Consider the following 23,263-nt stretch of genomic DNA (forward strand, 5'->3'; position numbering starts at 1 on the left):
AAAGAAACCTCATGAGCTTAAAGAGCTCTGGTCTAGCAACTCCCCTGAGCTCTTAACAACTGTTTCTGGAGTGAAGACACTTTTGTCCTAGGCCTTAAATTTTCCTGCCCCCACCAAAAAAAAAAAAAAACTTTTACAGAAAATGAGGAACGCGCAGTAATATCCAAGAACACCAAGACATGACCAAGGTCCTGAGGCCTGAGCTCCCAGATGAGATTAGGGTCCTTATCAGAGACCCCAGGAGCTCCTTCGTCCCTTCCACCAGGTGAGGACGCAGCAGGAAGAGAGCCACCCACGATCCAGGAGATGGGCCCCACCAGACACCCAATCACCAGGCAAACCTTGGACTTCCCAGCCCCTAGAAGTACGAGAAACAACTTCCTGTTGTCTGTAAGCCTCCTGCTCTACGGTATTCTATCATAGCAGCCTGAGCCAACTAAGCAGACGCTTTGGTTTGTACTGCTGCTTCGCTATGGCACCAGCCACTTAGAAGATTCCAGAGTAAGGACAGGTTAGGGGAACAGGAGACAATATTGGGAGATCATATTCTATTCTCATTCAGCTTGATGTACACTGAAGATGGCCAAGAAGAAATGGCAAGGAACTGGTTAGATACTCAGGTCTGGGATTTGAAGGCGAGGCCTGAGCTGAAGTGATATATTCAAGAGCTGCCTTCAAGTAAATGGTACCTGAAGCCAGAGGCATGGGCGAAGAGGCTCGGAAGAGGACTCAGGACTGAAGCTCCAGAAATCCAACAGCACAAATGCTTCAAAGCTCCAGCTCCACAGGGTGACTGCCTGATTTTTTTTTTTTTTAAGATTTATTTATTTATATGAAAGCCAGAGTTACACAGAGAGAGGAGAGACAGAGAATGGTCTTCCATCCGATGGTTCACTCCCCAATTGGCCGCAACGGCTGGAGCTGTGCTGATCCAAAGCTGGGAGCCAGGAGCTTCCTCCGGCTCTCCCACGCGGATGCAAGGGCCCAAGCCCTTGGGCCATCTTCCACTGCTTTCCCAGGCCATAGTAGAGAGCTGGATGGGAAGTGGAGCAGCCAGGACTTGAATTGGTGCCCACATGGGATGCCGGCACTGCAGGCAGTGGCTTTACCCACTATACCACAAAGCCAGCCCCAACTGCCTGATTTTTGATTCCTGTTCCTGCCACAAGCTGTTTGGCTTCACAAACAGCTGAAAATATGCCTTTTCAGGATAAAGAAATGATAAATGAGGAGACGGACATGTTTACCCTGTCTTGAATACTACACAAGGTATGCACACATTGAATCATCACACCGTATCCCATAAATATCTACAATTTTATGTCAGTTAAAAATTTAAAAATAGATGTCAGCTTGTAGATAATATTTCTGGGAAAACAGAAGATATGTTGGCAATGTAGACAGAGGAGGAGAAGTCAGGAAAAAAGAAACTGAAACAGTGCCCCCCTCCCAAAAAAAAAAGATTTGAATTTTTTTTGAAGATTTATTTTATTTATTTTAAAGAGTTACAGAGAGAGGTAGAGAGAGAGAGAGAGGTCTTCCATCCACTGGTTCACTCCCCAGATGGCTGCCAACAGCCGGAGCTGTGTCAATCCGAGGCCAGGAGCTTCTTCTGGATCTCCCACATGGGTGCAGGGGCCCAAGGACTTGGGCCATCTTCTAGATTTGTATTTTGGTTTCAAAGGCAGAGCATCAGAGAAAGAGGAAAAAGGAAACAAAGATCTTCCATCTACTGGTTAACTCCCCAAAGGGCCGCAACAGCCAACATTAGGTCTCCCATAGGGGTGATAGGGACTCAAGTACTTTGGCCATCATCTGCTGCTGCCCAGTGCATTAGCAGGGAGCTGGGTCAGAAGCAGCTGGCACTGGAACCAGGCACTCGGATATGGGATGCAGGCTTCCTCCCAAAGCAGCGGCTTAACCCACTGCAGCACATTGCGGGCCCCCGAATAGTTAGGAAGACTCAACAATGCTGACGCTGCCAATAGACCAAAAAGATGAGGACTGCTGCTGTCCTCTAAATCCAAGAACCTGCGAGAAGCTACGTTAGGGAGAGATGGGCAGGTGTCAGACTGGAGTGCAGTACAGCGAGACTATGAGGCCAGCACATCTCAGAGCCCAGAACGAGAGAAGACGGCCAGTCTCCAGGGAAGAGAGAGGGAGGGTCAAGAGGTGCTCCCACTGAAAGGTGCCCCCAGCCACCTGGCTGTGGGATGGCTGAGCTGGGAGGTCCGAGTGCCTTGTCACACAGAGACTTGGTGACCACCTGCTGAAGCAGGTGACAGATAACTCTCTAAGCTCTGAACCTGTCAGAGGGACTCCTGAGACACAGGGACTAGTGGTGGGGAGAGCCGGCTGGGATAGCTCAAACCGGACCTGAAATCAGCTCTGCTCAGGGCAGGTGCTCAGCAGAAATGTGCAAAACAGAAAAGATCTGTAACAGCTTGTCCTGACAGCAAGGGGCTCGCAGAGAGGAGGAAGGCAACCGCCGGCTTCAAGAACCTGGATGACCCCACCGAGAACAGGGGAGAGGCAGGCCTGCTCTTAAAAGGGCGGAAGTGTCCACAGAAGAAAGAACAGAGGGAGGGAGCAAAGTGGGAAGAGAGGGAAGCAAAAGCAAGGCCAGGCACGGCAAAGAACGAAAACGTGAACAGGAAAAACCAGGGGGCACGAGGACTCCAAGGACTAACGCTCCAAAAGTTAGCCGTGGGGAGCCGTGGCTGCTGCGGGCAAGAAAGGGCACAGGTGACTTCTGTTTTTGTCATTCTGACTAGCTCTACTTCTTGGAAATTTCCCACTACATTTCCTTTTGCCAAGTTCCCATCATAGAGGATTAGAAGGCAGACAGCCCCCTGCCCAGCCTCCTGTGCAATGCCAGGTTGAAGCTGCGTTGTCCTTACCTTAAGGTCTAGTACACAATGCCTGCCCTCTGAGTCCATTCGCTGCTGTCCTCGGCGGCAGTGCCACTGCCCTGAGAGGTTCCCCTAGGAAAGCAGCAACCTTGTTTTAGAGAAAGAAAGCAATGTCTTTACCCAAGTTGGCAACACACTTGGAAAAATAATAATGGCAAGATAAAATAACAGTAAGAACTAGAAGCAGGGCTGGGCATTTGGCACGGGGGTTCAGACACCCCTTGGGGCTCCCACCTCCCTTAGTGGAATGCTTCAGTTCAAGACCCAGCTCCACTTCCAATTCCAGTTTCCTGCCAGCGGCCACCCTGGGAGGCAGCAGGGGATGGCTCCAGGGCCGGAGTCCCCACCACCCACATGGGAAACCTGAGTTCCAGGCTCCCGGCTTTGGCCTGGTCCAGCCCCAACTGTGTGGGTATTTGGGGAGTGAACCAGCAGATGGAAACTCTCTTTCTCCTCTTTCTCCATTTCAAATAAAAAGAAAATAAATTTGGAAAAATAAGTAATATCCATCCTAAACATATTTAAATAGCATAACATTAAGGGTCATCTATTGCTAACTGGATCAGTTTTTTCTTTTGAATTCATCTACACTATATGAAGTCTAACTTAGCAAACCAGAACCATAGGACTAGACCATTCCTTCCTTATAGAGCCATATAGTAGATTCCTGCGCAACAGTCACAATCCACAATTATCTGGGTAACACGAAACCTGTGTGTGTGCGTGTGTGCGTGTGTGTGTGTGTGTTATGGCATGAGATGGTTAGGAGAATTTTTATAGATTAAAAACAGTTGTTGATGCAAAAATAGTAGAAAATAAATCTTAGTTGTTTTAAAAATTATCTTTAAACAAATTTCTGGGGCTGTTGCTGTGGCGCAGTGGGTTAAATTGCCTGCACCGCCAGCCTCCCACATGAGCACCAGTTCAAGTCCCCTCTGCTCCACTTCTGATCCAGCACCTTACCCATGTGCCTGAGAAAGCAGCGGAAGACGGCCCCAGTACTTGGTCCCCTGCCCTCACACGGAAAACCTGGATGAAACTCCTGGCTCCTGGTTTCAGCCTGGCCCAGCCCTGGCTACTGCATGATGCAGCTGTTTGGGGAGCGAACCAGCAGACACAAGATCTCTCGATCTCTCACTCTCTCCTTCTCTTTGTCTATGCCTCTCCCTCTTTGTAACTGCCTTTCAAATAAATCTTTAAAAAAAAAAAAAAAATCAGGTTACTACAGGATGAGCCTCCCCGTCTGGACTCACCCCTACTTTTCCATCCACGCACTGCACACATGTTTACCTACACATTCTGTAAGTCTTTTCCATGGAAGTGCTTCATTTTATAGATGGATTTTCTGTGTCTAAAACTTTTCCCATCATTTTTCACTAAATCTTCCTTTTTCTTTGAACTTTTCAGATTGATGCAAAAACACTTCTTTCCCCTTTAAACATCATCATCTTCCCTTAGAGTTTGTACCAAGTATGCCCTTGGTTGCAAGTAACCAAAAACAGTGTTTAAATGGGGAGATCATAAGGGTACATATTATCTCACAGAACTCAGTCATAGGGAGGTGTTCTCTCAGGGACTCAGTGGCACCAAGGACCCAGACACTTTCCACGCTCCCCTGCCATTGTCTTTAGCATGTTGCCTTTTAGTCCTATGCCTCTTGCCTCACTGTTGCAGGAGGGCTGCTGTAATACCAGACATCACATTTTCACACTGTCCTTGTGGCAAAAGATGTTCTTCTTTCAGAGGGCTCCACCTTTTATCTGGGGAAGAAGTATTTCCTGCAGTCTTCCCTAGAGCTCCATTGGCTGAGGCTGAATCTCATGGCCCCTCTCAGTTGCAAGGAAGGCTGGGAAGCTATTTCCCTTTGAAGCCTCCGTCTAACTTAATCTCCTGTTTGTGAAGTAAACAAAATAGTGCCTACTGATCCTACTTCCACTCTCTCTCTTACCTCCTCTAATTCTCTCCACCTTCCCCACTGGCACCAGTGTACAAGTGATCAGAACGCCCCACATGAACGACTCCCGCTGTTTGTTGCTGGTTTCCTTGTAGCCTCACACTTTCCCCTCTACCACCAGTCTTAACATGCAACTAGGGGGCCAGCTGGATGAAAAATCTCATCATGCCACCCCTTCTTCAGTGGTATATGGTCCACATGGGCTGGTCACGCCCACTTTCCCAGAACCATCTAGAGCACATGGGCTCGCTCTGGGCCCCCAGCCGGCACCAGCCCTCTCTGCATCTCAGGCATCCTAAGCTCCTTCACATCTCGAGGCTCCCACCGGCTACTCCCCCTGTCCAGGACCCACATCCATCCCCACCCCCACTCCTCGTCCCCCTCTTTCTGTCCCCATCTAAATGTCTTCACTGGGTGCAGGATTTGTTTGTAAGGTGCCATCATTAACTCCACGGAACACGTCAGAAACATTCCAGGTTGCTGACTGCAGATGGGGTGGGGTATGAGAACCAAATTCCTATTTCAGCAGTTAGTAAAGGTTCATTTACCAAGAAAATGCTGGCCTGGATGACGCGCCATTGGGCAGTGCTACCTTTCTTTCCCTCCATTTCTTCATTCTTACACCCACACGGAAAACGAATGCATTAGCAACCCAGCTCTAGGAAAACAAACACAGTAGCAGCAGTAGCAGGGTGGCTCTAGGTCACCTGGGTTCAGGGGTGACGACACCTCCCCCAAGGGCACCCCTGAGGGCCGCAATTCCTCCAGCTGTAAAGTTCCAGCTCCAGGATGGACCATCCCACTCCCCCCTCCCAGTCGCTGGCCTGACTGCTCAGCCCTGGTGCCATACCACGGATGCTGTAAAACTAACTCCAACCAATATTTGAAAACACAATCACCCGGGCCCAAGGTGTGGCACAGTGGGTTAAAGCTCTGGCCTGCAGCACCAGCATCCCATATGGGCTCCCCTTCGAGTCCCAGCTGCTCCTGCTAACGCATCTGGGAAAGCAGTGGAGAATGACCCAACTCCTTGGGTCCCTGCACCTATGTGAGAGACCCAAAAGTTGTTCCTAGATCCTGGTTTTGGATTGGCTCAGTTCAGTTGCGGCCATTTGGGGAGTGAACCAGTGGATCGAAGATCTCTGTCTTTACCTCTCCCTGTAATTCTGTCTTTCAAATAAATAAAATAAGCCTGGAAAAAAAAAAAAACCTTCAATCGCTTTCAAGTGCACCTTGCTGCGCCCCTGACACAAATTCAGACTCCTGAGCGAGGGTGGTCCTATCAACTAGTCACACCTGGGCTGTGACCATCTTCCATGAGCAAACCCTACAAAAATGTCCCTCTACTGATTCTACCCCACAGGTGAGTTAGAGGTAGTCAGGCATCCGTGGCTCCACTCACGGTCCCTGGTGGGGGTGGGGTGGGGAGGAGGTACCCTTAAAAATGAACCCAAAGGGAATCCAGATAGTTGATTAAACAAAGACCATCTTGCAAGACGGAGCAAGCAGCGCCTCTGCCTTCCTCAGCCCAAGCGCCCAGGGCGATACCTTGCTAACTAACCAAAGACCCTGCTGGGGGGGGGGGGGGGGCTCAAAAGCGCCCCCAACTCAGAGCAGCGCGCTTTGTCGCTCGTCCCTCCCTGCCGTGGCTCGGGCTGGGTTTCTGCCTCCCTTGGGGACAGGCAGCGGTCCACGTACCTCCTGGCAAGAAAGAAGGAAATTCACACCCTCTGGGAGCCCAGTGAACAGCCAGGGACCCGCACGCGGTGGCGACACGTGGAGCGAAGATCGCCTGGGTACCAACCCGGCTCCCGCCACGAACCAGCCTGCCACCCCGAGCACAGCGGCCCAGGGAGTTTAATAACTGTACCTGCCTCCTGGGGCGGCCGTGCGGAGAGAACGAGTTGATCCATAGAAGGAGCTTGGGGCCGCGCCCGGGGGGCACGCAGCAAGCCGGTGAATGTTACAGCCTTCCAGCTCCCGGCGCCTGCAACGCTTTGACCCGCTTGGGAATCAGCGCCTGCGAGTTCCCGAACTCGGGCTCCTAGGACCCACAGGACAGGGGCAGAGGTCGAGCGGCGGCGGCGGCGTTACCCCAACGGAGCCCACCTGCGGCCGGGGTCCTCGCCGGGAGGAGTCGGGGCGGTGAAAGGCGCGGCGCGGCTTTCTCCAATCAGACACCTCTGGGCCGGCGCCACGTCTGCAACCTGATCCAATCTCGAGCCCCGGAGGGCGGGAACGCCAAGTTCCACCTGCACCTGTGGCCACCGAGGCCGCCTCCTGGAGCCTGCCCCCCTCCCCCGCTGCCCCGGGGTTTCTCGAACCACTTGGCGAATAACCAGCAGGTGGGCAGATGTCTTTGCCCGTTCCTACGGATGCGTAGGAAGTTCCAAGGCGCCACAGGGAGCAGCTGAGGTCCCGGCTCTCCACGGCTCCCGGGGGCGCCCAGCAGGGAGAAGGCGCGCAGCCGAGGAGTGAAGGCTGCTAACCGCGAAGCCTCGGGGCCATTCGGCGAGGCTGGCCTCCCTGCGACCCCCGCCTTCCGCGCCGTCCGCCCCGAGCTGCCGCCGCAGCGCGCTGAACGTGGAGGTGCCAGGGGAGACGGGCGCGCCCTGGTCTTGCTGGGCTGAGCGGACTCCCGCAGGCACACTTCGCAGAAGCCCGGAGGGGACGCCGCGCCCCAGCATCCGGGTGGCCCCGGCGCATCCCGCTTAGTGCCCGCGGGGCTGCGGGACCCTGGGAAGCCCGAGCAGGTGAGCGACCCCGGGTGGTTCTGCGTCCGCCCAGACAAAGCCTGGCGCCGGGGTGTCCTCCTGGGAGGCGTCCCGCGCCTCCGGGTCGCGGACCCCGGCTTCCCTGCGCTCCGCGTACCTTTGCGTCATGTGCGATCTTTTCCTTGCGCCATTCCCACAAAGCCTTTGGGTGCACACGAAGTCGATCTTTGAGGGGCTGAGGGCAGAGAGCAGCATCAGGGCAGCCCCCCGCCCCCTGGGGAGTGGGGGTTCTCGGCCCCTCTGCAAAGTAGTTGGGAGCGCAGTGGTGGCAAGCCGGGCCGGGCCGGGCCGGGCCGCCCCTAGCGCCTGAAGGGGTCGGTGCCTTTTAACCGAAACGGCTGTTTTTTTCTTTTATTGTTGTTTTCAAGTCACTGCCAGAGCGTGCACTCGGGGCGTCCTGGGAGGAGCCGGCGGCGCGGCTTTGGGGCGCCAACGAGGCCTCCGGGCCGCCTCCTGTGGGCGCTCAGACTCCCGCGGCCCGCAGTTCTAGGGGGAGAACGTCCGAGAACCGACGCCACTCAGTTTCCCCTCCCCGCACCCTCACGAATCGATGGAGCGTGAGCGAGTGCGGCGGCCGCGTAGGGGCGGCGCCCGCACAGGCGCTGAGCGCCCCCGCGCTGCCCCGGCGCCCTGCACCTATCCGCGAGAGAGGGGGGCACTCAGAGCTGGGGGCCGGGAGCGGGGAGCGCATCGTTCCTGAGTTCCCGGTAGCGCGCAAGGAAAGGAAGAGAAACCCTTCACTTGTGGTTCAAGTCCTCAAGAACTGAGTTGCTGTTTTAACTTAGTTGCATATTTTAATACAGAATTAAGGGAAGAGGACGTTTGTCCTGTGGCCCCATCACGGCCGTCGGCCGGGGCCGGCTTCCCTAAGACGCGAGATTGGTGTCGGGAGTAAAAGGAAGCGTGGGAGGGGCGGTTTCCAAGGGAAGTTCAGTCTAGACGTGTGCTTCTCTGAAAGTCACGAGGCCCAGTGAGTAACAGCAGGATTTAGAACACAAAGCGGCAGGAGCCTGTCCCTCTCGTACTGGGATGTAACTTCTCCCCGGAGCAGAACTGCCCGGGGGAACTGCAAGTGCTTGTGGTCTAGTCCACCTTGGTTCTCCCCCAGCCAGGACGCACGCCCCTAGGGGCTCCTCTGAAGAGAGGCCACTCTGGGCCGGGTGGTCACCGTCAGGCGGTGTGGACAGGATGGGCCATTCTCCCTGGGGACCCGGGTTGGTCCAGGTGTCTGGGCCCCTCTCCGGGGGTCCTTTCTGCATGCAGACCACAGAGCTTCTGCCCCAAAATGCCAAGACTGAGGCCGCGAGTTCAAGACGCCGCCTTGAGGCCGGGAGGGGGCGCCCTGGAAGCTGCGCCTCCGTAGCCACCTTGGGAGCACGGGCTGGGCAGCTCGGGCCTGAAGGCGCCCGGAGCCCCGCGGGTTGTGAGCAGGCAGAGCGCGGGGGAGGAACCGGGCTTGGGGTGCACGTAATTTCCATCAACCCAGTAACCAAGTTTTGTTTTCTTTCCCAGCAAGGGCGCTGCCTCGGCTGCCAGTGGCATCTCGCGTGGGCCGGGCCGGGGAAGGGGTGGAGAGGGGTCGTCCCCGCCGAGCCCCTTCCCGAGCCGGGGCGCCCCGGGCCCCTCGGCCGGCCAGCCATGGCTGACAGCGGTGGCACAGGCAGCTCGGGCCCCTGGTGGAAGTCGCTAACCAACAGCAGGAAGAAAAGCAAGGAAGCTGCGGAGGCGCAGCCGCCCGCCCCGCCCGCACTCGGGGAGCCCGCGCCGCCCAGCCCAGACTGGACGGGCGGCGCGCGCGAGAACCAGCACCCCAACGTCCTCGGGGGCGCCGGCGAGCCCCAAAAGCCGGACAAGAGTGGGGACAAATCGGGCAGCAGCCGCCGCAACCTGAAGGTCTCGCGCTCTGGCCGCTTCAAGGAGAAGAGGAAAGTGCGCGCCACGCTGCTCCCGGATGGCAGCGTGGGGTCCGCGGAGGAGGCGGAGCTGTCCGGCAACCCTCCGGGGGGCGCGCAGTAACCGCAGCCCCCGGGCCCTGTGCCAGGTGTTTCACCCTGCCCGGTTCACAATAGTCACACAAGGCCTCCAGGATTCTGTTTTCTGGACGAGTGAAGTGTCCGTTGAATTTTCTGTATTCCATGACCCGAGGACGCATTAAATATTTATTTCTGGTAAGAGGAGATACCTGCGGCTGAGGAAGATGGCATAATTTTTGTCCCCCCACCCACGCAAAAAAAAAAAAAAAAAAAAAAACCGGGGGGCCTGGCCCCGCCTCTGGTCTGTGGGCGGGAGGAGGCGATGGCCGCTGAACCTGAACTCCGCATCCCACTGGTGAAGGGGGTGAGCTCCGAGGACCCTGGGAAGCGAGTCTCCGCACTGCCGTGGGTGCCCCAAGGTCAAGGCCGAAGCCCCTTCCCCGGCGGCCGCCTGCCACACAGGACACGAGAGCGACCGCTCTGGCGCAGGGGCGATTCCCACGAGCGGGCCGGCCTCGGATGTGGACCCAGGACGCGGTACCGCCGGTCTGAGCGGGCACCCTTCAAATGCGTACACTGCAAGACTTCCGGAGAAGCACATCCAGACGCAGGCATGCCAAGACCGAGGTGACAGAGTGAATCATCTGCCACCCAGCGAGGGCGGCAGGGAGGAGAGAGCCGGGCGGGGGGCCCCTTAGCCGGGCGGCCCACCACAGCGCTGGGGCCGGGACCGGTTCTGGATCCTCAGTGCTCCTATTTCAGTGCCTTTTCTAGAGTGGCCCAAGTCACACTGCTCGCCGCACGTCCTTTCCCGTCGCCATGGTGAACAGCCCTCTGATAGTACCCAGGTGGACTGACTCGGGCTGGGCAAAGCCAGCTTGTTCCCCTGCCCTCTGCTTCAGGGCTCCTGTGTTCGCTCCACGGGGCACATTTGTCCAGTCTCAACGCCTGTAGATCAGCCTGAGGAATACAGAACAAAAATTTACCTATTTGCTTTTATTATGAGCTCTCGTAACAGGAGTGAACGGATAGCGCTTGCTTGCAGCAGGTGACAAGTGATACTGCAGTCCTGAAGAAGGGGCAGTGGGCTCTCTTCCCTCCATAGTGCAGGGCCAGACCTGGTGTTGCTGGCCCTGGGGCCACAGAAGGCGGCAAAATCAGAAGGTCCGGCCTTGCCAAGGCAACCACAGGCGGAACTCGAAATTCAATAAACCTATAGCAGGCTAACTGATGCTTCTGCGTGGCCCAGGAGTGATGTTATAAATCTCCACAGGGCCCTTGATGGAAACCTGGTCCCCCACCCCTGATGGAAAGAGGATGGGCTTTTAATTTCTCTCAAATTAGTAGTTTAAGCAATCAACCTGTTTTGTTATTTTATAAACAAACTTCACAAAGATTGATAAGGATGGCTGGGTTGAATTGAAGTTAGTGACTCAGCGTGGGTACCAGCAGCATAACAGTGTACCTACCGCTTGTCACACGGCTGTACACAGACCCAATGCCTTTTTCTAAAGGGAGGTTCTTACATGGACACTGCAAACAGTTTACACTAGAAGAGACAGTATGGAAGAGTATTTCTAAGCATGAAAAGTCTTCTTGCGGTATATTTAGGACGGGGAAGGATGTGACCACAGGCTCATCAGGGTGGGCTTCCTAGAAGAGGAAGGCATTATATAGATTTGAGATGGGCTCATGTTCTCTAGAGGAAGAAGAAGGAGCTAAGAAAGAAGGCCATAGTAAGGGAGGGGATTGTGGGCTGGAACTAAGCACAGCAGGTGTCAAGGAGAGCTTGGGAAACCCTCATAGGTACGTCAGTTTCACTGGAGAAGTCAGGTAGAGGTATGTAGTCTCCTGAAAGCCACCTGATTGGGCTTGCACCCCGTCTCAGAGTCAGCTCTGCCCGGTTTTACAGTTACACAGGTGTATCAGTTTTATCAACTTTAAAACCGTCTTTTCTTACAAGTTCCTTTAGAGGCACAGACCCTGGCATTCTGCCAGCTTCCGTGTCAGGCTCTGCCCCCCCCCCCAGTCCACCAGGAGCAGACCTATGGCGTGGAACTGATTAGCGCGACATCCTTACTCCCCTGTTCCAGAAGAAAACCGTGCCACACAGTTATGACAGTGAATGCAGTTCACAATCCGCCATTGAGCTTGGTAGCTGCAGCCTTTCAAAGCAGTCTAAATTACGCAGTGGGAAGAATACACTGATTTCATCCCAACTCGGTAGAATCCGAACCCCAACAAAATGGGTGAGATAAAAAGATCACGAGGGAGATGAGATCATTTGACGAAGCGTCTTGCAGGAATCTCTGCGCTCTAGATGGCTCATCCCCATAATGTATACAACCTAAAAATTCTCAACCTTGACATAATTTAACCAAATAAAAGGAAAATGGTGAATAAAGCTGGAGTTAAGTAGATTAGAAATTTTTGTTCTCTTTCAACCCCCTTACAAATGAAATTTCACCTAATATTCGGAAACTGTCAAAAAGTTTTAGATCTGAGCTACTAAATGGTATGAGAAGAGGAACAAAACTCTAGTGGTATGTTCGCTGCATACGTCCGTGCTGCACACGTCCCTAGCCAAGATAATTCTCTGCCCTGAGTGGTTTTGCCTCAGTGAGTCTCCTTGCAAACTCTGTGGCTGAGCAGGGACTCATATTACAGGTCACCTGAAGGCCCCTTTGTGTTGGTGCTTCTGCTCATCCCCTTCTGACTTGCATTTCAAGAGCACACACTGGAATTTGCATCCGTGTAGTGCTTGCTGGGGGGCGGGAGGGGGGCACCTGTAGATGTTTTTTCTACTTTGAAATACTGTGTGAACTCTGCCACTCTGGCCCTGCCTGCCTGTAGAAGGACACTAAACCTCATGCACAATGCACAAAAGCCCTGGCTCAGGTTTTGCTACTGAGTTCTTTTCCTGGGATACACAGAAGAAAAATTTAATGCCTTCAAATGAATTAATTTTAAAAATGAGAGGCTGATGTGGCGCCACAGGTGAAGCCGCACCCTGCCAGCCCTGCAATGCTGGCGTCCCGCGTCTGAGCACCAGATCAACTCCATCTTGGATCCAGCTCCCTGCTAATGTGCTGGGGAAAGCGGTGGAGGCTGGCCCAAGTGCTTGGGTCCCTGCCACTCAAATGGGAGACCTGGATGGAGTTCTTGACTCCTGGCTTCGGCCTGGCCCAGCCCTGGCCCAGCCCTGGCCATTACAGCCATTTAAGAAATGAACTAGTGGATGGAAGATCGATTCTCTCTCTCTCTTTCTTTGTCACTCTGCCTTTCAAATAAATAAAGTAAATCTTTAAAAAAAAAACAAGTTCAAATAAAAAGTAATCTAAAAAGGAATGAGTCATGGACATTAATAGTGACAACAAGGGACCTGTGATGAAAAAAATTTTTTGCTAGCTGGGTAGTGTCAGCCAGTCTGGAAACAAGCCTACAAAGCCAGCTTGACAGATACAGAAAAGGAAGTTGATTCTTTTACATCTATATTTTATTGTAACTAAACAAAAATTTAAAAGGTTCTTTCTTGGAGTAAGTTCCAATTGATCTTTGATGGCAGGTAGTGAGTGGGCTCAGAGATATTTTACACATGACAACATACAAGGACCATCGTCTAGAAATTAGTGTGGCAACCAGGGCAAGCTCGCCATTGAGGAGCTGACTGTCCCATTGCAGTATTGTTCTCACCTGCTCTCCACACTCCCTGACCCTGTGCTCACCTGGCCTCTCCAAGCACACTCGTAAGGTTCAGAAATGTGGAAGAGGAGGCATCAGGATGTCCAGGGGCTTGCTCTGGGCTCCTGCAGGCACAGGGTGTTGCCACCACTTTTTAAGAAAATGGCTTGCAAGTGTGGAACACGGAATGAATAGTGTTCGTGGTGAGAGGAGATTCTCACAGGGAGATGGAATGTACGGGAACGCCGAACCTGGCCTTTGCAGAAGGCAGCTGACCATTTACATAGATACAGTAAAGGCTGCTAACCACAATCCACGTGGCCAAAGCCAGCATATACAAGGGTACTGCATAAAAGTTTATGGAAAAATGGAATTAAAAGCTAAGTTTGTTTTTGGCACAAAAGTCTTTTGAAATCCATGCGTGGCTTTTTTCATAAGTGGTTTGAAGCCCACTGGTGAGCAGTCCTTGCAGGAATCCAGCCATGCTTCCTGACTCAGGATCATCCCTGCAGAATTACTGGCATAACCTCAGGCAACAATAAGGTCCCTGAGTAGAGGGTCTGCATTTCTGAGGTGTGCACCAGGACTGCTGGTTTGCCCAAGAGGTGAGAATTTCTGGCTCTAAATCTAGAAAGGTTAGGACTGAAGACGCTGAAGATGGACAGCCCTGGGGGGAGCCGCTCGTGATCTGCGGGCTGAGTAAGGCAACCTGGGACCGATATGGGGTCTCTCTGTGCCTGTTGAAAAGGGATTTTCCTTGAGCTACAAATACCCTGGGTTTCTTCCTAGTAGCTAGTTAATAAGCAGAGCCAGTGTTTCTTACTCTTGTCCAAGACACCTTCTTCAATCCTGTCTCTCTGGGTTAGTCGTAGACGATCTAGGTGAAGTTTACTGTTCTGTAATTGAAGATGCGGAGTTTATGGCCCAGCTTTAAGGTTCCCTTTTAGTATCCTGCTTTTTGGAACAACTGGTTATAAAAGTAAAGATAATATTCACTGTTTACTTTAAAACAGAAGGTATCACTGCTTCAATGTTGATTGTTAGGTGGGGAGACAGGAGGGCGGGCTGAGAAGTATCAACCAGGATACGGACGCCACTTAAATTAGCAGACTGCTGCTTGACCCAACAACGGGGGAATTCTCTAAAGGAACATCAAGCCTCATTCTTCCTCTCCAGAATCAAGTTGCAGAAAAGACTTCTTATGCTATATTAGTATTCAAAAAATGTCCTTTCTTTCTGAAAGACATACTAAAGACCAACAGGTGCATGGAAAAGTACACACCCTCTCTAATCATGGGAAACGCAAATCAAAACTGCGATGAGATATTAACTCACTCCACTTAGACTGGCTATCATAAAGACGAAAGGCCGGCGCCGCGGCTCACTTGGCTAATCCTCCGCCTGCGGTGCCGGCACCCCGGGTTCTGTCCCGGTTGCTCCTCTTCCAGTCCAGCTCTCTGCTGTGGCCCGGGAGTGCAGTGGAGGATGGCCCAAGTGTTTGGGCCCCGCACCCGCATGGGAGACCAGGAGAAGCGCCTGGCTCCTGGCTTCAGATCAGCGCAGCACGCCAGCCGCAATGCACCTGCCGCAGCGGCCACTTGGGAGGTGAACCAACGGAAAATGAAGACCTTTCTCTCTCTGTCTCACTGTCTAAAACAAACAAACAAAAAATTAAAAAAAGAAAGACGAAAGAACAAAAATGCTGCAAAGATGTGGAGAAACGGAAGCGCTTGTACACCATTGGTGAGAATGTAAATTAGCACAGCCATTGTGGAAAACAGAGGGGAGGTTCCTCAAAAGCCTAAAAATAGAATCACCATATGATTCAGCCCTCCCACTACAGGGTATATATCCAAGGGAAATGCAATCACTCTGACGTGTTTATGGCAGTACTATTTACAACAGCTCAGGCATGGAAACAACCTAAGTGTCCAACCGTGGCTGAGTGGATTTCAAAAATGTGGCAGATAAACACAATGGAATATAATTCAGCCATAAAAAGGGATAAATCCTTGCCCTATGCAACCACGTGGGTGGAACTAGAGGTCAGAAATAAGTCAGTCCCAGAAAGACAAATATCACATGGTCTCATTCATACTTGGAATCTAGAAGCATTGATCTCATGAGATCGATGAGAGTAGAGTAGTTGTCCCGGAGCCTAGGGACTTAGGGTAAAGAGGGAAAGGAAGGTGGATTAATGGGCACCAAGTTACGGTTAGAAAGGAGTAACAAGTTCTGGAGTTCTCTTGCATGGGAAGATGACACAGATGATACTAACATACTATTTTTCTTTAAATAAAAGCTAGAAACAATGATATTCCCTGTCTTCACCACAAAGAAATGATCACTGTTTGAGGAGACAAGTATCTTTACCCTGATTTGAACATCACACAATATATACATGTGTCAACATAACACTTGGTACCCCAAATATGTGCAATTTTTATGTATCAGTTAAAATAAAATCATTTTAAAGGATACTTTGATTATTTTATATGTTCTTCTTCATAACTAGCTCTGCAGGGTCCAAATCCTGTCCATCCCTCTAGTCTTATTTAAACTTGATTTTCCCATCGTATTGATGTCATCTGGATCAGGAATTCATCCACTTCAGGCGCAGTGGCCTGGAGACAGTCATCTCTCACTTCTCCATGCTCGGTTAAACCCTCCAGGATAAGACAAACCCCTCAGGAGCCACCCCTCTGCCCAACCATTGCATGTGACCGTCAGTTCCATGGAGAGTGTTGTGCGCTGGCCACATCTGCAGCTTTGTGGGGGTCCTGCTGGCTCCACATGGCACACTCTTCCCCCACCTCCTTCCTCACAAACCTTCCCTCAACCTTCACAAGTCTCTTCCCATTTTATGTCCTGGACCACATTTTCCCAAGGAGAACTGATCACTCTGGGAGTAGCGTGTTTAGTCAACCACTCTGCACGTATGTGATCTCGCATCTCCTGGACATTTTTGGTTTGTGAAATCAGGAAGCTTCAAGAACAATGATCAGAGTTTTTGTACTTTCACGAACTCCTGACCAATCCACAAGAAATGGACCCTCTGGATGCTTGTACAAACAGGTAGCAATAACTCTTTTTTTTTTTTTTTTTTTTTTGACAGGCAGAGTTAGACAGTGAGAGAGAGAGACAGAGAGAAAGGTCTTCCTTTGCCGTTGGTTCACCCCCCCAAATAGCTGCTGCCGGCCGGCACGCTGCGCCAATCCGAAGCCGGGAGCCAGGTGCTTCCTCCTGGTCTCCCATGCAGGTGCAGGGGCCAAGCACCTGGGCCATCCTCCACTGCACTCCCGGGCCACAGCAGAGAGCTGGCCTGGAAGAGGAGCAACCGGGACAGAATCCGGCGCCCCGACCGGGACTAGAACCCGGTGTGCCAGCACCGCAAGGTGGAGGATTAGCCTAGTGAGCCGCGGCGCTGGCCAGCAATAACTCTTAGTAGAGCCATAATCCTTTCTTCTGTAGGGAGGCAAGCTACTTCTGGCAGGTAGAGAAATTTCTCAGCAAGAATCCAATCAGGAGAGAGAAACCACCCAGTAATAGGAACAGGAATATTTCATATAAAGAACAGAGGTAGAGACCCTTTCTGAGATATAGAGACGCCGCCTTTACTATAAAGGGCATGGCCATGGCCCACTGACCAGTGAGAAGTCACCGTGGTCCCATCGGTGTCAGTCACTGGAAATCACCTTCTGGAACTGGTTACTGTGTATCAGTGGGCACCAAACCACTGATTATGTTGGGCCTCAGGGATGAAAACATGACAGCAAACCTCACTGGACTGGTACAGTTTGAGGAGGAAACTGGTATTTCTGCAGGTGAGGCTGCCTCGCTCTAATAACATCTCCTTCCTGTGCTCCTCCTGTCTCCCTTTCTCTGCTTTAAAGATTTATTTTATTTATTTGAAAGGCAGAGTAATAGAGAGTGGGAGAGGGAGGGGGGAGGAAGAGGCAGAGAGAGAGAGAGAGAGAGAGAGAGAGAGAGAGATCTTCCATCTACTGGTTCACTCCCAAATGGCTGCAACAGCAGGAGCTGGGCCAGGCCCAAGCCAGGAGCCAGGAATTCCATGCAGGTCTCCCTCATGGGTGGCAGGGCCCAAGTACTTGTGTCATCTTCTGTTGCCTTTCCAAGCGCATTAGCAGGAAGCTGGATAGGAAATAGAGCAGACAGGACTAAAACCAGCACTCTGATACGGGGTGCTGGTTTCAAGGTGGTGGCTTAACCTGATGCACTACAACACCACAACCCCCCTCCCCCCGCACCCGTCTCATAGAAAGACAATGCTGGGGCCCAGCATAGCAGGTAAAGCTGCTGCCTATAGTACCAACGTCCTGTATGGGTGCTGGTTCGAGTCCAGGCTGCTCCATTTCTGATTCAGCTATCTGTTATGGCCTGGGAAAGTGGTAGAAGATGGCCCAAGTCCTTAGGCCCCTGCACCCACATGGGAGACCCAGAAGGAGCTCCTGGCTCCCGGCTTCAGATCGGCCCAGTTCCGGCGATGACAGCCACTTGGGGAGTGAACCAGCGGATGGAAGACCGACCTCTCTCTCTACCTCTTACTCTCTGTAACTCTGCCTTTCCAATTAAATAAATTAATTTAAAAAAATAGAAAGAAAGCCAATGCCCTCAAGAGGCAGTGTGGCATCACTAAAACTATGTTAAGGACCCTACATGGGCAGCCTCTGCCCATGTCTCCAGCTTGCTCGCTCTTGCTCTTGCTCTCTCTCTCTCTCTCTCATCCATCTTTCCAACTATTCTCCATTTCCACCAAAGCAGGAAGATGTCAGTTCATAGCCCCTCTCCCTCTTCAACCTCCCATCTTGGAACATCTCCCCCTGCCTAGAAGCCTTTCTGGGAGTTGAGTGTTCCAAGGCCCGGGTCTCTTTAGCTATGCCCTTCCTTGGCAGACAGTCAGTGACTCTGAGGGCACTTGGGCTGCCCGGGGCAGCCATGCAGAAGTAGAGCCTGAGTGTACCTCCCTCGCCTCACTGGCTCTGTGCTCCTTGCCAGGGAATGGAGGTGATAACATCACTTCCCCGTGTGAGCTGGGAAGCAGCGTGTCTCCCAGAGACAACTACACAGCGTAGACGCAGCCCTCAGTCCTACCAGCTGCATTTATTCTTACCTTGAGCAATGGGCTGAGGTCGGCCAGAAGGAATTGTTCCAGTAGTTTCTGTTTAAAACTTTCAAAGCTCCTCTTCCTTGGAGTCCTGGGAAGTCTGCTTTTTTAGTGAACTATGGCTATGCCTTTGCCCCCAAAACTCAGACAAGCGACAAGGGGCAATGAGAAGGAGAAAGAGAGGAGACCACAGGGCCAGGCCCTGGGGTGACAAAGGAGAGTGGTTTCTGTGTTCTGTTCTATTTCTGTCCCAGATGGTACCTTGAGTCTGCGATTATTTTGTGAATGTGTTTAAAGTGTCACCAGATTCCCCAAAGTGAGAGTGAAACAGAGAAATGAAAAGGGAGTTACTTGGGACTGGCACTGTGGCATAGTGGGCTAAGCCTCCCTCTGCGGCCTGCATCCCATATATGCTCCGGTTTGTGTTCCAGCTACTCCTCTTCTGATCCAGCTCTCTGCTTATGGCCTGGGAAAGCAGTTAGAGATGGCCCTAGTGCTTGGGCCCCTGCACCCACGTGGGAGACAGAGGAAGCTCCTGGCTTCGGATGGGCCCAAATCTGGCCGTTGCAGCCATTTGGGGAGCGGACCAGCAGATGGAAGCTCTTTCTCTCTCTCTGTCTCTCCTTCTTTCTGTCTGTAACCCTGCCTCTCAAATAAATAAATATTAAAAGAGGGGGGAGGTTACTTGGTTGGGAAGTGCAATGGAGAGTTTCAGGCCTAGGCGCGGTCTGCAGACTCTCTCGGGGACACCACTTTGTCAACAGCAACATCCCCAACTCCCTAGGAGTGACCACACTCCCTGCATTTCTGATCCTAGAGATGGGAGGAAGCCAAGGAAGAAATTTCATCTTCACAACCCGTATGGTTACTCAAGCTGCCCACTGCTGTACTGTGGGAGAGGAGCTGAGGTCGGTACAACTCTTCAGAGGCAACAATGGCAAGAATCCAGGGCAGGCCTCACGTAGCTCCGGGGCACCTCCCTGCCGAGCCTGGGCAGGCCATCTGTTCCGGGAAGTCTGTGCCAGGCTGAGTTCATACAGAGGGGCCTGTGTGATTGAAGGCAGCTGCTCATGTCTTCACCCTGGGATGCGGCCTCCGCTTCTTTTACACTGAGGCCAATTCTGAGGGATTACATGGGAAGGCTGATGCAGGTGGAGAACAGGCAGCCACAGAGGAGGAGATGTAGCCTAATGAGGGTCTCAGCAGGCACCAGAGTTCTCAAAGGAGATGCCCTATTATCCCCTACTTTCCCCAGTGCACAGAAAAAGCACATGGCTCAGAGATCAGCCAATCAGAAAACGGAGCTGTGGCTTCCACTTTCCCTGAACAGCCAAGACTACACAGTAGAGAGCATTCGGAGAGCAAAAGCCATTATTTTCAGTTTGAAGGGAGACAGAGCTAGGGCTCTTCAGAAAGGAAGGGTAGAATTTCACCCGCTGCACCCTGTAATTGTGGGGATTCTTAGGTGTTTCGTTATTCTAAGGTCAGAGTAGGATCTAATTTCTGAGTCCTATAAGTTCAGTGCAATTCAGTAACTGTTTATTGAGTACCTAGCACACACATGCCCTTGTAGGAGGGACTTGGGAAAAAATGGAGAAGGCAAAGATGGTACTACTGCCTCACACTACTGCAGGGGTTTAAGTCCTGGCTACATCGCTTTTCATTTATTCATTTACTCTCAAAGGCTTATTGAGTTTATTCACTTTTTAGTTGCTCGATGTGTCTATCAGGTACTAGATAATGGATTAAACTGAAGATGCAGAATGAAAATAGGCCCTTACTCTTCTTTAAGATTGATTTATTTGATTTATTGATCGATTTATTTATTTATTTGGGGGGAGAGAAAAAGATAAAGAGATCTTCCATCTGCTGATTCTTTCCCCAAATCCCTGCAATAGCCAGGGGTAGGCCAGGTCAAAATCAGGAACCAGGAACCCCCTCTGAGTCTCCCACATGGGTGGTAGGAACCCAAATATTTGCCCATCATCCGCTAATGCCTCCTAGATACATTAGCAGGAAGCTGGATCCAAAGCTCAGAGGAGCCAGGACTCTAAACCAGTGCTCCAGTGAGGGGTCCAGGTGTCTCAAGTGGTGGCCTATCTCACTGTGCCACAGTATAAACCCCTGGGACCTTATCTTTGCTCTGCATTACCATGCAATAAAGACAAAAATAGGGGCTGGCGCTGTGGCATAATGGGTAAAGTGGCCGCCTGCAATGCCGGCATCCCATGTGGGCGCCAGTTTGGGTCCCAGCTGCTCTACTTCCAATCCAGCTCTCTGCTATGGCCTGGGAAAGCAGTAGAAGATGGCCCAGGTCCTTGTGCCCCTGCACCCGCATGGGAGACCCGGAGGAAGCTCTTGGCTCCTGGCTTTGGATTGGCTTAGCTCTGGCTGTTGCAGCCAACTGGGGAGTGAAACAGCGGATAGAAGGCCTTTCTCTCTCTGTGTAACTCTGACTTTCAAATAAATAAATAAATAAATATTATTAAAAAAAGACAAGAATAATTTGTGATCTGGTGTTAGATCACTCAAGAATGATTCAGGATATTTTGATGAGTTATTGTAGTTCCACCTCAGGCAGTGTAAGTGGCCTGAGGGCACTAACTGGTCCCCAGTCCTGACAAGTCGCCCTCTTTGCTTCTGGAGCAACATTATCCTTGGGCTGATAGGCAGCAGAGGCCACCAGCAGTGTGGGATGTTCTGCCTTTTAACTCTTGAAGTTTGCAGAGCCCCAGCGCCATCACCGAGTTCCCGAGTGGGAAGCAGCCCTGGATGGGAAGGAGAATCTCCTGGAGTCATGGCCAAATGGAATTTTCTGTTCAGCAAACCCGATGCCTCATCCCCTCAGCCTCTCAGCTCTCTGACGTCTCAGGGCGCACAGATTCACTACTGGAGTCCAGTGCACCCTCCTGGAGGGGGGCCTCCCAGCAGGACAGCACTGAACTGGGGGTGTGCTGTGTGATCCTACTTGTTCTCAGCTGGGGCAGAGGCACTACCTGGCCAGGCCATCTGTTCCCACATCTCCGTATCAGGATTTTCCCCGGCGGTCCTGCGAAGACGGATGTCAGCAGGGAGAGGACAACTCATTCTTCCTTGGGCAGTCAGTGTCTTGTGGAGAAAGGTTCACGGACGCAGGCACCTTCTGAGGATCCCTGGGGAAAGAGTCCAGGGCCGTAGCCACAGAGCCACCTGCTCGTCACCTGCCGAGGCCGGCAGTCCATTTTCTCCCTTTGTCTCTCAGGGAAGTGGTGAGCATGGCTGCAGGCCCAGGAAAACCAAGTGAATTTGCATCCTCCCATTCTTCTATTCATCTGAAGGCCAGCCTTCCTGTTCCTGAATTCCTTGAGTGCAATCATCATTCAAATATTTATTTGCAAGGTTTTAAGCTATGAAAATGCAGTGTTGCCATCCTATCCATGACTATCTCTCTGGTTAATTATAGGGCTTCATTCATTAGGCAACAACTTTTACCAAGTCCCTGGACAAAATGGGTCACACGGAAGCACCTACATTTCACTCCACCTTGCTAAGAAAGTGTCACAGCTGCCTCAAAGCAGGACAGAACGCTGGTCATACCCAGCATTCTACACAGGGCTTAACAATTTGGAAAGCACTTTTCATGTACGTGATTTCATGTAAGCCTGTATCCACACCTGTTTGATGGGTAATTTCTCAGCTCTTCCCATGAAGACACAGAGTCTTGGGCGTTTAGCCTAGCAGTTAAGAAGCCCAGGTCCCACATCAGAGGGCCCAGGTTCAAGTCTCAGCTTCAGCTCCTGATTCCAGCTTTCTGCTAATGAAAGATGGACTCGAAGTCTGAAAACATACATTGAGATGAGGCATCTTAGGGCAAGGTATTTCCCATTGAATTGATTCTTGATGGGCTGGATTTTAGCGTGAATGTGTGTGTGTGTATGCATGTGTGTGCAGGTACTTGTATTCCCCTGAAGGACACAGACCCAGGGCTTACCAGGCTCTTCAATGCCAAGTGCAATAAGGTCACCCCTGCCAAGTGGGTGTGTTTGCTTCTGCAGCCCTTGTGAGCAGTGAGTAGCTTTGCTGGCAATGATGGATGCAGACCTCGCACACTTAGGTCAGCCTGAGGATGCTGCTGGTTAAGGGTGAGCAGGTGCTTGCTTCAGTTTGTGGCTTAGCTGTTCAAGGCTAATAGTGCATCACCAGTAACTACTTGGTTTACAGAATGGGTGAGAACAGAAGAACTGCGTCATATCTTCAGGTTGGAATCGTGTCTATAGTGGATTGAATGGCAGCCCCTAAAAAGAGAAATCCTACTCTCCAGAACCTATGAATATGGTCTGATTTGGAAAAAGGGGTTTTGCCATTATAGTGCAGGGTCCCAAGATGAGATCATGATGGGCCTTCCAGGGAGGCCCTGGAGAACTAACTATTCAAAGCAACACAGTCCACCAACCACCACTAAAGAGAGGGCCATGGAAGAAGGAGACAAAGGCAGCGAGTTATGCAGCCCAAGGGGCACCTGGAGCAGCCGGGACTGGAAGAGGCCTTCAGAAGGAATGTGGACACCTTGATTTCAGACACGGACTTCGGAATTGTGAGGCTAAACGTGTATTGTCGTAAGCCACCAAGTCTGGGCTCACTTGTCACGGTGGCCTGGAGAAGCTCAGTCTTCCCTCCTGTGGTCCCCTCTGTGCCACAGGCCATCAATGGTTCCTTGCCGACTGTCAGAGGACTGAAGGAAGCAGAGGAGGCACGAGGGGAGACACAGGGGTGGAGCGGGGCGGGGCACCCCAGGGAGAAGAGAAGAGAAAAAGGAAGAGGAAGGAGAAATGGTGTCTGCTATGGCAGCTGAGTCCCACGCATCC

At 51.9% G+C, this 23,263-nt stretch overlaps 1 protein-coding gene and 2 long non-coding RNA genes across 3 annotated transcripts in view; 1 reads left to right on the top strand and 2 right to left on the bottom strand.

Moving 5' to 3' along the window:
- Positions 1 to 9,159, bottom strand: part of LOC108177222 (uncharacterized) — a 73,861-nt gene extending 64,702 nt beyond the window's left edge. Inside the window, exon 1 of the long non-coding RNA XR_011383124.1 lies at positions 7,738 to 9,159. This is a non-coding gene — a long non-coding RNA (uncharacterized lncRNA). The remainder of the gene's footprint in view (positions 1 to 7,737) is intronic.
- Positions 1,470 to 6,868, bottom strand: LOC127492660 (uncharacterized). The gene is made up of 3 exons (XR_007922336.2): positions 6,737 to 6,868; positions 2,901 to 2,984; positions 1,470 to 1,659 (listed from the first exon to the last, which is right to left on the bottom strand). It is a non-coding gene; the product is annotated as an uncharacterized lncRNA (long non-coding RNA).
- A 119-nt stretch (positions 9,160 to 9,278) lies between the features above and the next one.
- On the top strand, positions 9,279 to 10,844 carry PRR15 (proline rich 15). The gene has a single exon (XM_070059691.1). The coding sequence runs from the start codon at positions 9,279 to 9,281 to the stop codon at positions 9,654 to 9,656; it is 378 nt and encodes a 125-aa protein (XP_069915792.1). The 3' UTR covers positions 9,657 to 10,844.
- The last annotated feature ends 12,419 nt before the right edge of the window (positions 10,845 to 23,263 follow it).

Source organism: Oryctolagus cuniculus, chromosome 16 (genome assembly GCF_964237555.1).
Source record: "Oryctolagus cuniculus chromosome 16, mOryCun1.1, whole genome shotgun sequence".
NCBI lineage: Eukaryota > Metazoa > Chordata > Mammalia > Lagomorpha > Leporidae > Oryctolagus > Oryctolagus cuniculus.

Coding starts and splice junctions, on each gene's coding strand:
- PRR15 (XM_070059691.1), top strand. CDS start 9,279: ATGGCTGACAGCGGTGGCACAGGCAGCTCGGGCCCCTGGTGGAAGTCG.